Below are 13090 nucleotides of genomic sequence, written 5' to 3' on the forward strand. Positions count from 1 at the left end.
AACCTTAAGAAATGGGGCTACAAAGTGGAATCCACGACATATGAGTTTGGAGAAGAGCAAACTACAGACCATCTGCTGCGATGCAACCTGAGCCCTGCTACATGCACAATGGAGGACCTTCTTATAGTAACACCAGAGGCACTCCAAGTTGCCAGCTACTGGTCAAAGGACATTTAATCAACTACCAAGCTTTAAAACTTTGTGTTTTGTTTGTTTGTTAAAAAATGCAATACAACTGTTTGGCTTGCTCCTGACATGATAAATAAATACTTGAGCAACTCTATTTTGGAAGAAAATTGTAGGTTTAGTGTATACACTTCCAAAGAACTACTGCACACAATGAATAAATATTAATAGGATCATTGTGTCCTATATCCATTCCACCACAGAAATATCGGATAGCCCTTCCTATTTGTCTCATTCAAAAAACATTTTGTTGAATAGAAAGATTACTGTTTTCAGTTTTATTAAAGATGATCTAGAGATTTTAACAAAGCTCTGATTTTATTAAAGATCATTCAAAAAATGTCACAATAAATAAGATCACCATTAGTGCTCATATATAGTACAGTACAAGGAATGCAATACAAAACAATTAAGTAGAAAGATGGCATGAACATGCAATGTACAAACATCTTTTTCATTACTGGAAACAAATGTCCCCCAGCTCAGCACAGACTTTGTTGAAGCTTAATTTCCCCAACATATTAAAAAATCTTAACCATCCCCTGATAGGGAATGTTTTGCATCATAATAAAAAAATAGACTTTATAGTAATAGCACCACCAGCAGTGCACAGGGCCCCCGCATGACCCCAGCCAATGTGTCAAATCAAATGGTTCACATATACTGCATGCCAGTGATGCACATTAGCCTCAAGCATCATTTATGTTGTCTCAAGGGCCACTAGGCACAAGGTGATTATTATGTGAGGTCATAAAATCAAAGCCATTGGCTAGTTTCGACGATACAGAAAATCTCGTGTTGCCTTGTCAACCTGGTTTTGGTAGGCCTCTAATTTGTCATGAATCTTCTGGAATAGCTACAAAATAATAGGAAAACAGTCATTTTTTTGTTAATCACTTGAAAACGGAAGAGGCATTATAAAGTCATATATTCATCCTATTAATATTCCATTTTTCAGCCAACTACAGTTTCTAAACTTTCAAGAATAATATAAAATATTAAGAGATTTATGAGGGTGTGAACAGGATTTGCTGGAGAAAAGCTTTCATTTCCCTGTACTGTTCCTGTTACAGTCTTTAGAGGCACAGAGAGCACCCTGAGATGTCATAATTTGTAACCAAAACATTGTGGAGACAACGTGCTTTTACGCTGAGCACACAGGTTCTATCTATATCTAAAGAATCTCCACCTGAATTATGTAAGGGTTGTGTTCAGATGATCTTGCCTTATCATGCCAAAATAAGTTTGGCTAAACTACAATTAACCCAGGAAGCCTTTAAGTAATCACCATTTCTCATTTCATCTTGACCAGGAAGCAACAATTATCATCTTCAAAACAAGGACGGAATATTAAAATAACTTCAAATAATGGTTCGATTTTGAAACAACCTGAGAAACCGCAAGTTGCTTCTGGTGTGAGAGAATTTGCCATCTGCAGGTACACTGCCCAGAGGACACTCAGATGTTCTACCATTCTGTGGGAGGCTTCTCTCATGTCCCTGCATGATAGCATTGATATTTTGGCTTGTTCAAAAGCTACTAATCACAGTGTTCTCTGTTCAGATAAACTGAGGTCATTCACAGGCTTTCTAGTTAACGGTGTCTTATTCAAATGGAGAAAGAATTGTTCCACCCACCAGGAAAGGACTGTGCAAGTTCAGCACGATAAATTTCAGACTGCCCCCTCCCAAGGGCACAGCCAATTTTACATGTAGCTACCTTTAAAAGAGCATCTAGAACAGGGGTCCTCAAACTAAGGCCCGAAGGCCGGATACGGCCCTCCAAGGTCATTTACCTGGCCCTTGCTCAGGGTCAACCTAAGTCTTGAAAGCACACAACAACAACAACAACAACAATCTTATCTCATCAGCCAAAAGCAGGCCCACACCTCCCATTGAAATACTATTAACTTCATATTTGTTAAAATTGTTCTTCATTTTAATTATTGTATTGTTTTTAAGTGGTTTTTTTGCACTAAAACCAAGATATGTGCAGTGTGCATGGGAATTAATTCATTTTTTTTCAAATTATAATCCAGCCCTCCAACAGTTTGAGGGACTGTGATGTGGCCCTCTGTTTAAAAAGTTTGAGGACCCCTGATCTAGTAGCTTCAGTTGGTGAAAAAATGTTTAAAATATTAGTGCAGAATTTTCCAAACATTTCATGTTGGCGACACACTTGTTAGACATGCATCATTTTGCAACGCAGTAATTCACAGTAATTATTGTAAACCGGAGATTAAACCAACACCGTATAAGAGATACGGTCACATAGGTAAACTGTAATAACAAAATGTATGGGGACACAACATATCTCATGAAAACTTTTCAAAAAATAATATGATTTGTAAGATAACATACATTTTTGAGATTTTTAAAATTTCTCACTGTGTGACACACCAATGTGTTGCAGCACATAGTTTGGAAAGCTCTGTATTAGTGAGTTCTATAGAGCTGATCAATCAAAATATAATTTGTAAAGATAAAAGGTTTACCCTGACATTAAATCTAGTCGTGTCCAACTCTGGGGGGGGGGGGGTGTTCATTTCCATTTTTCTTTTCTTTTTAAAAATATTTTTATTGAATTTATAAGGGAAGAGGGGAGGGTATAGGAGTATCTGGGGTGTGGGAAGAAAAATCTATCTGGGGTGAAAAGGGTACTCTCTGTCTTCTCATATTTACTTCATTTCCTTTTGTTTTCAAAGAAGAAAAAGAGTAATTTAATAAAGTCCAATCTGTAGGATTTTTGGGTTTGCTTTGATAGTCTTTCAAAAAATAAGTCAACCTGTCCATGTTCTTTATATCCATTATTTTTATATCAATTTCTAAGCTGAAGAGCTGCCGTTGTCTGTAGATGCCTCCAAGTTCATGTGGCTAGCACAACTGCATGGAGCGCTGTTACCTTCCTACAGAAGTGGTACCTATTGATCTACTCACATTTGCATATTTTCAAACTACTAGATTGGCAGAAGCTAGGCCTAACAGCGGGAGCTCACCCCACTCCCTGGATTTGAACTGCCAACCTTTCAGTTAGCAAGTTCAGCAGCTCAGACGTTTAACCCAATGTGCCACCAGGGCCCCCAAAATATAATTAGATTTAAACAAATCAATTTTGCATTCAAGAGACAAATTTTGTTTTTCGTTAGATATACCTACCATCATGTTATGGTGATTGGCTGCATTTTCTCCTAGAGCTTGAAGAAGCTGGTCAATTGCAGAATATGGGAGCCAGACTATTGGTGTTGTAGCTGACAATGGGAACTAAAACAAACAACAAAAACAGTGTTTATTATTGAATTCTTATTAGAATGGAGTGAATAAACTTCTCAAGTGTGCCTTGAATAAAATTTGGTACACACAGAAACATTTGCCAACTGATAAAAATATAAAGGAGCTGAATTTTGAACTGAAATGCAAAACCATTTCATCAAAATTTTGCATTTGACATATTTTTTTGAGGGGGGGGGGGGGCTGATTGAGGCCAGTTGGAAAGCCACCATTTCTCCATCCTGCCAAAGCTTGCAAGTTTCCTAGTCTCAGTCTGATGGAGAGGCATAGGCAAGGTTTTGGCATGCAATTGTACTGAGTCATTGAATGTAATATGTTTCTTCATTTTGGCTAAGCAATTTATCCAAAAAAGATGTGAATTCCATTTGAGTAAATATGGTAATACAATACAACACAGCTATTTTTCAAACGGAATCACATCAACTTGAGGAAAAACGGATACTGGAATTCTCTCTCTGTGGTGCAGGAGTTTACTACTTGTAACACACCACCAAGGCAGGCTTCACATGACTGCCATTTTTTTATAGTACACTGAGATTCCTGGCTCCTAAACAAAAGTATCAACCTACCTGCATTTCTAATTAGACCTGGATTTGGTTTTGTTTTTAATCTGCTCCATATACATCGCAATAGGCTGAACTTGAGAAACATTCACGGTACCTCAATACCAAAGTAATCATGTCCTTTCCCTAGTATGGCATCCACATACTCCAAAACCAACTCTGCAGCTTCTTCCAAAAGGTCATAGTTCAAATATAAGCGGAGAAGTTCAGCAGGATCGACTTTCTGTAGAGAAAGAAACAAAACTCATCAGACACTAGCTAAATTGCTGAGTTTAGGCCACAACTGGATTCTTCTTGTATGCCTGCAATGATGTGGTTTTCATAGACTGAGCACAAGATGAACTCAACACAGAGAAATGTACATTCTTACAGAGATTAATACAACATTAATATAGGTATCACACTGGACTGTTATAGCAGTTAGAGCTCTTGGCTTTCACCAAGCCACAAATTCCATAAGTTTACAGGATGTTACTATGGCAGTAAAAGTGGAATATAGCATTATAACAATGTTGTGTGATAAAGATCTAATTTCTGCTTTGGCTATCTTGTTTCTTGTATTTATGCCATGTTTGGCTCACTTCCCTCCCTCTTTTGGATCCCCGTATTGTATCTAATTTCCACTGTGTTAAAGTTCTGCAACTGATGGTATAGTAGTTTGAGCACTGGACTATAACTCTGGAGATCAGGGTTCAAATCCTCACTCAGGCATGGAAACCCACTTGATGGTCTTGGGAGAATCATACTCTCAGTCTCAGAGAAAGGCAAAGACAAACTCCTTCTGAAGAAATGTTGCCAGGAAATATCTTAAAGGTGCAGTAACAACAAACATTTATTGGTGCCAATATGCTCTCAGTGGATGACCTACGCTGGAAGCTGAATCAGGATGAGAGGAGCTTCATGATCTTAGTGGCCTATGAAAGCATCAAGCATGGTATCCTTCTGGTCTGTTTGAGATTGGGGGGAACTTCTCTGTGGTGACTTTGGGCTTTATTGGGAATTCCCAGAAAACAGGATTTGGGGGGGGGGGGGTTACTTATCAATGGAAAATGTTGCCCTCCAGTGCTTTTTAACATCTATTTAAGGCTATATAGGATTTCTGGGTTGAGTGTCCCCTCTTAGTATGTTGATGTCATAAAGCTTTCTTCTTTCTTTTCAACTGCTCTCACAGAAGCTGTAAAGATTCTGAACTGCTGTTTGGACACTCACTGGTGGACTAATAAAATGAGGCTTTGTCCAGAGAACCATCCCCTCTGAGGGACCAGAGCTGTTTTCATTCAAAAGGACAACATCAGCAACCAAAAAATGCTCCTTTCTAGAAGCAATGAATTAAGTGGTTTCAAGATGTGATTACAGTTGAGTGAGTGGTTCAGGAAGGGAAGGACATTTTTATTCTATCAATAATTTTATGTTTATTAGTCCTGTTAATTTGCTATACATTTTTTAAAACCTGGATTTTAAAAATAACTTTTAAGTTCATTGTTTGAAGTGTTTTTGTAAACAGCTTTTTGGAGAACAAAAGTATGTGTAGAAAGATTTTAAATACTTTCTCTACTTCCGTTTGTTTTCCTAACTTAATGGGTTTCAATAGTCCATTTATTTACTTACAGCAGGACAATCTTTGCTTACTATCCTTACTATCAACAACTTGGAAGTCAAGCTATAAAGAAAAAAACAACACTAAAACACATTCGACCTGCAATTAAAGCAAATACCTTTGTCATCTATTTCCCCTCAAACTTAACTTAATTTTGTATATAAAATGGCCTAACGGCCATATACTACAAAACATTCCAAAACGAAATATCTCCTTTCCTAAAGAGAGTTATGAATGAAATTAGAGAGACAAAAGAAATGCCTCAAACATGGAGACAAGCGCTGATAACCTTAATTCACAAAGAAAATACAAACCCAGAAAACGTGAAGAATTACAGGCCCATTTCATTGTTAAATTTAGATTATAAATTATTAGGGAATATCATAGCGGAAAGATTAAAGAAAATACTGAGCAAAAGGATCAAAGAAGAGCAAGCAGGGTTCCTACCCAAAAGGTCACAAACAGATAATGTCAGAACCATCATAAACCTATTAGAATATTATGGAAATAATATACAAAAAAAGGTAATGTTCCTTGCGTTGGATGCGGAAAAAGCTTTCGACAACGTCAATTGGGATTTCATAAAAAATTTAATAAAAGAGATGGACATGGGTCACTATTTTGAAAACATAATTGGGGCTATCTACGACAATCAGGAAGCGAAAATTATAATAAACGGCAAACAAACAGAGACAATTCATATCCAGAAAGGAACGAGACAAGGCTGCCCAATATCTCCGTTAATTTTCATTTTAACATTAGAAATACTATTGGATAGAATAAGGGACGATAAGGAAATTAAAGGAGCACGTATTCAAGGACGTAATTACAAGGCGAGGGCGTTCGCAGACGATATAATAGGGATAATAGAAGAGCCAAAGCAAAACTTAGGAAAATGGCTAAAGACAATTAGTGATTATGGCCAAGTCTCCGGATTCAAGGTAAACCTAGAAAAAACCAAAGCGATAACCAAAAATATCCCAAAGAAAGAGCAGGAAACAATAGGGAGAGATTGGAACATCCAAATTACACAAAAAATAAAGTACCTAGGTATTACACTCACTGCAAAAAATTTGCAACTATTAGAAAACAACTATATAGAAAATTGGAAAAAAATCAAAAAGGATATGGAAAAATGGAGATATATGAAACTATCCCTTCTAGGAAGGATAGCAGCGGTGAAGATGTCGATACTGCCAAAATTAGTGTTTTTATTTCAAAATTTACCAATAATTAGATCCCAAAAATTATTAGACAGTTGGAAAAAAGATGTGATGAACTTTATCTGGCAGAAGAAAAGACCAAGAATAAATTATAGAGTCATGACAGAAAGGAAAAACAAAGGCGGCTTAGCAACACCAAATATCAAATTATATCACGACTCCTGTGCACTAATTTGGATAAGAGATTGGGCAAAACTAGAGAAGGAGAAAATTTTAAATATAGAAGGAGAAGGATTAACATCAGGATGGCATAGCCTAGGCTATGATAAAGCAAAAAAAGAAAAACATTTTGGCAATCACTTTGTGCGATCATCATTAATTAAAGTTTGGAATAAATATAAAGATAAACTATACAAAAAAACCCCGTTATGGCTATCACCACTCGAGGCTTCCCAAAGAAGAGTATTAGGATGGAATGAGTGGCCCAAATATAAAGACATAATAAAAAAGGAAGATGGAGAATTCAAGATCAAAACCCAACAAGAATTAAAAAATATCAACAACAGAATATCATGGTACCAGTACGAGCAAATCAAAGAACATTTCAAGATAGACAAAGAAAAAGGCTTCGAAGAAGGTACAAAATTCTGGGACAAGATTATGCAATCCGAAAATAAGTTAATCTCAAAGATATACAAGAAATTATTAGAAGAAGAAGGAGACAGAGACAAGGAGGAAACATACATGAAAAAGTGGAAAGAAAACCTAGGAAGAGAGATAAGGAAAGAACAATGGGAAGACGTATGGAATAAGAAATTAAAATATACGAAAGCGATGGAACTTAAAGAAAATTGGTTTAAAATAGCATATAGGTGGTATATAACTCCACACAAGATTGGGAAATTTAACAAAAGTACAAACACAAAATGCTGGAAATGCAGAAAACATGAAGGGACATACTACCACTTATGGTGGACATGCCCAAAAGCAATAATATATTGGAAAAATATACAAAAATCATTACAAAAAATCCTAAAAATGAATATACCCCTAAAACCAGAAACATTTCTACTTGGGATCCACGACATAAAAATGGAGAAGAATAAAGACAAAATCCTATTTCTCCTAACAACCGCGGCCAGAATAATATATGCAAAATATTGGAAGGAAAAGGAACCTCCGGGAGAAGAAGAATGGCTAACAAAGATCCTGGATATAAGAAATATGGACAAATTAACTTACATTCTTTCAAAAAAAAGGGGCACTCCATCAATAGAAATTGATTGGAAACAAGTAACAACATATCTGATAGAAGAAAAAAATATGAAAATAATCACATGAAAAAAGGGCAAGAAAAACAAAAGGGGGAGAGCAGAAGAGAGAAGAGAGAGAAGGAGTTTAGAAGAAGAAGAAACGAAGGAAGAGGAAAACCTCCAGAAGATACCGGGAAGTCAACGCCAGACGCACACCTATCACACACCCCTTCTTTCCCCACAGTGATTCCCTAGTTTCCGTTTCTACACCCGTCACACCCCTTACTTCAATCAACCCCCATTAGCATTTCTCCCACTCTGCCCCCTCTAAACTATTACCCCTCCCCCTTTTTCCCTACCTCTTGTCCCCCCCTTCTTATACCTATCCGTCCAGATATTGAATATGTTTTCTTTTAACTAAAGCTAATAAAGATTATTTTAAACAGAAAAAAATAAAAATAAAAATAATAATTTACTTTGTAGCTGTTGATAAGCCAGTTAGGCAGTGGAACTCCGTGAGACAGTAACTTGTTGATTACACAACGATGATATGGGCTGTTCGGGCACTTATATTTATCCAGATAGGAGGATAAGAGACGCCATGCTTCATCTGGTGCACTGCAATACAATTATAATACTTTTTATTACTTGCAAGCTACATTTACACAATATATGAATGTTTCTGGCTGCCAGCGAAAATCCTCCTGGCCCAGACTATGCATGATTTACAGTGGGGTTTCTACATGCTTCTATTATGTTTTGCTTGGGATCTCTTAAGGAACTACCGTATATTCCGGCATATAAGACGACTGGGCGCATAAGACGACCCCAACTTTTCCAGTTAAAATATAGAGATTGGGATATACTCGTCGTATAAGACTATCCCTCTTCCAACACAATTTTAAAGCAGATTTGATTTAAATATGGTAATTTTCCTACTGTACCTCCTTCTCTGCCTCTCGGATCTCGCACCTGCGCACCTGCACCACTTCACCGCAGTCTTCAGGAGCGAGATCTGAGAGGCAGAGGAGGAGGTATGGCAATAGGATACAAGGGCGGGCCAGACAGGTAAAAGGGTTGTGTTTTTCTGGGTCCAGAGCCACTCTATCTCTTTTTTTTCCATACTCCGGGCGCCCCAGGCGCCTGCAGCTTGCTCCGCCCTTCACTTACACCTTCCCGGTGAGGCGCCCCTTCATCTCACCATCGGGACTGCATTAAGTCCACGAATCCTGATGAATGGATTTTCTTCTTCTGTACTTGTACAGTGTTGCCCTTAATGCTTTCATACTGTCGCTGCATATGGCGTATAAGACTACCCCCACATATAAGACGACTCCCATGCATAAGGCTACCCCAGCGTATAAGACGACTCCCGCATATAAGATGACCCCTGACTTTTGAGAAGATTTTATTGGGTTAAAAGTAGTCTTATATGCCAGAATATACGGTAGTTACTTTTATGTCCCACTTTCAGGTTTTTGCAGTGCCCTGATTGTATGTTCCAAATTACTGCTCTTTATTTACATTAAAAGTTACATTTCATCCAGGAGATCACAACAACCTTGTAAATGAATAAGGCTAAGAGAGAATGACTTCCATGAGGTAAGGCAATAGCTTTCATGATACAGTGAATCTACCTCCTACCAATTTCCACTACAATTCTACTGGCTGTTGCTCCTTTACTCTCCCATTTGGTGTGAGAAACCAGGCTCCCTCCTCTTCTATCACCACATTTCTTGTGTCTCTTCTGGCTCCACTTGTTTCATCATTTTAAAGTTCCACTCACCTCATTTTGTTCAGTTTTTTATGGAAACGTTAGCAAGTTAAAGATGAATCACATTTAAAGTTTACAGTTATCTCATCATTCAAGATTTGTGGAGAACAGGGGATGAAACCAAACTTTTTTACTGCCCATGACATAAAGAAATCTGAACAGAACTCACCAGGATAGGGAAATTTCACATTATCATGTAAGAACACAGTCTTAAGTGGGAGTGTTTCAATTTATAAGCAAAAAGTAACTTTTGTACCGCTGCTTATTTTCACGCAAAATATATGACATACCTGGTTTCTTTGGTTGTGATGACTGAAGAGAACTGATTTGCAGCTAGCCAGTCCCAGGCTTCTGTCAGAGCTGCTTCCCCTCCAAACTGAAGCTTAACACATCTGAAACATGGACAGCCAATCATATAGCTAGAAATAATAACTCTATTCCTCTCTCTTATAGGCTTAGAGACTATTTTAGTGTCAGGCTATATGATTTCCACTGAAATATTCTGCACATTTTTCAAATCTAATTTAAATTTGATAATAACAAATGTTTATTGGTATAAAACAGTTACATACTTGAAAGTAAGTCCCTCAAACACGGGTTTTAAAGAAATGTTGTAGGTCTGGCAGAGAGAAATGGCTGTGTCAAAGAGGCCAGCTTGTACCAGGAGGGTAACCAGCTCCTTCGGAGAAGAATTTCCTGGGCAGGTAAGGAAACAAGAGAATGCTATTTTGAACACGCCTGCTCAGGTTTGCTGGTTAATAAGAATTGACATGCAATTGTACATTTCACTCCCAGCTTCAAAAACAGTCATACATTCAGACACAGAGTAACAGCAACACTCAGTTATCAGAGGAAAACAAAAACCCCAGTTTCTGACTGCGAATGAGAAGCAGGACTACTGTAGTTATAAGAAGCCAGAACCCATTACAGACTCTTATTATTGCTGCATATACACAGCAATGTCATAATGGTAGTAAGTGTGTCCCAAGTGTCTGCCGCATTTTAACATCCTAATTGTGATATATACAGCCACTCACAGGACCAGGAAAAGCAGGTACAGAAGCCTAATTCACATGGACTGATTTCATACCATAAAGACTTTAAGTTCCCCACTCTTTTACAAAAACATTCAAATACTATGAATACGCCCTCCAATCTTACCTGTAATAGCAGTTGTTGATGGATCATGCTGTGCCAGTGTTAGTCGTATGCGGGCCAACATACATTCTCTTTCCAAATCCTGTAACTCCAATATTTCAATCTGACTTCCCGCTGCATCAAAATATAATTAATATATACTGTGACAAGTTCAAAACTCAGCTTTTGAGAATTTGAAAGCAAAAGCAGAGCAAGAAGGAGATAAAATTCAGTACTTCAGTAATAAAGAAACAGCTGATGTCCCTTTGGGGAGAGAGGGTGGATTATAAATAATAATAATAATAATAATAATAATAATAATAATAATAACAATAATAGTTACTAGCTGCTTCAGTCAGATGCCAAATACCATGCAGATATCATCACACCAGATGTTTCCAATTATCCTCCATATTTTGCAAAATGAGCACCAGTACTCAGAGGAATATGCTAATTATTAAGATGTATTTTAAATCAATGCTTATTATAATAAGGACAATTAAAATTTCTTTAGTGTAACACAATGATCTCCTCCTTTTCTCTCTAACAAGGAACTGGGCAAGGCTGAATTGGTTGCCCTATAACACTAAAGGGGTGACAGGCTGCTGAAGCTGTCCCAAAACACCAGCAACATCCACAGCAGATGTTATGGTACTGTACCATTTTCTTGAAATGGTCTGAAACAGCAGCAATAGCAGCAGAAATTGTTGCGCAGAGTCAAGTTGTTGCGCAGTAGAAATGTCCAATATGTCCAAAAAAAAAACCCCAATGCCAAAGACACAGACCAGTCAGAAGAAATAAAACAGTAAAACTTTACTCTTGGATGCAGAGTTGAAAAATAAAACAGTTTGGCACACTTACATAGTCACTGTAAGTAATACAGAATAAATCTTCTGTGTTTTAAATCATAGAGCATAACAAAATAAAACATGGTTACTTCACCATAACCTAAGCTTCTTGCTTCTTCTCTCCAGCAATTCAAACTTCCAACCGCCAGCCGTCTGCACAAGCCTCAAATTGTTACATTTAAAAGGTGTGGCCTAGCTAGCATTCTGCAGCTGCAGTTAATCATTAATACTTTGCAAGGCTTTTCTGTTTAGGCTTTCTTTAACACACACACACACTGGGCTTAAAGCAATATACCGTAACAGAAATGACCTGAATCCAATTGCTGATCCCAACCTGAGGAGACCTACTCAACCAATGCAATGCATGTGTTGACTTATGAAGTTCTCACTGATTTAATGGGACAACTGAGATTAAGGTTCTGCCAAAGAGGGAGTGGGGAGTTGGGTGTGATATTTTCAAAGCTGGGAAGGCAACAGAATGGGATTAATATTGTGGTTTGGGTAGTACTGTCTATTCCTATTTCAAATATTTGGAGAATATGACTTTAATATAAGAAGGTGGTGTTACTGTTATGTGCCTTTATTTCTGACTTGCAGTGACCCGAAAATGAAGTTATCATGGTGTTTTCCTGGCAAGATTTGTTTGAGGAGGTTGCTTCTGCCTTCCTCTGAAGCTGAGAGGATTACTTGGCCAAGGTTAATGAGTTGGTTTCCATGGCTGAGTGGGGATCGTTAACTTTAGTCTTAGCCCACTGTCATAGCCGTATTAGTCATAGCTCAGTATTCCCATAACACTTGTCCTCATACTGTATTAGCACCAAAAGCTGCAACTGAAGGAATTTGCACAGCCATGCAACAATAAAAAATAAAGGAAACTCTCTTAAAGGACTTTTGTGTCCTTTTTTATTTTGAACAGCTCTAACCCATTCCTCTTGCATCATAGCGAACATAAACTAATTTCACTACACAACTATTATGATCATTTAAGATATTAATGTGTATGTGAGACAGACTGGTATAACATGTACGTCTACCAAGAGGATACCACTATCAGTTATCATAATGAAATTCTTCCAAACACAGAGGAGAAGTGAATGTGATATAAGAGATCAGAAAGAAACTAGGCAAAAGGCAAAATAGCATAATGCATAATATCCAAGTAGGCAAATAATTAATCCAGAAATCTTATAAGTCAAAATCAACTTAAAGTGATCAGAATTGAAAGGTAGAATCTGGAAATTGTACGATCATTCTGCAAATGAGGAAGAGTAAATGAACACTC

The 13090-nt window shown here is 37.4% G+C and overlaps 1 protein-coding gene across 1 annotated transcript in view; it reads right to left on the bottom strand.

Annotated features, from left to right (window-relative positions):
* Positions 1-485: 485 nt before the first annotated feature.
* Positions 486-13090, bottom strand: part of NUP160 (nucleoporin 160) — a 45638-nt gene continuing 33033 nt past the window's right edge. Inside the window, exons 30-36 of the mRNA XM_060772637.2 lie at positions 10985-11095; positions 10396-10519; positions 10114-10215; positions 8526-8667; positions 4134-4259; positions 3342-3446; positions 486-1042 (exon numbers count right to left, since the gene is read on the bottom strand). Coding sequence (XP_060628620.2) covers positions 956-1042; positions 3342-3446; positions 4134-4259; positions 8526-8667; positions 10114-10215; positions 10396-10519; positions 10985-11095 — 797 coding nt within the window. The 3' untranslated portion in view covers positions 486-955. The remainder of the gene's footprint in view (positions 1043-3341; positions 3447-4133; positions 4260-8525; positions 8668-10113; positions 10216-10395; positions 10520-10984; positions 11096-13090) is intronic.

The sequence above is a fragment of the Anolis sagrei genome, chromosome 1 (genome assembly GCF_037176765.1).
Source record: "Anolis sagrei isolate rAnoSag1 chromosome 1, rAnoSag1.mat, whole genome shotgun sequence".
NCBI classification, from domain to species: domain Eukaryota; kingdom Metazoa; phylum Chordata; class Lepidosauria; order Squamata; family Dactyloidae; genus Anolis; species Anolis sagrei.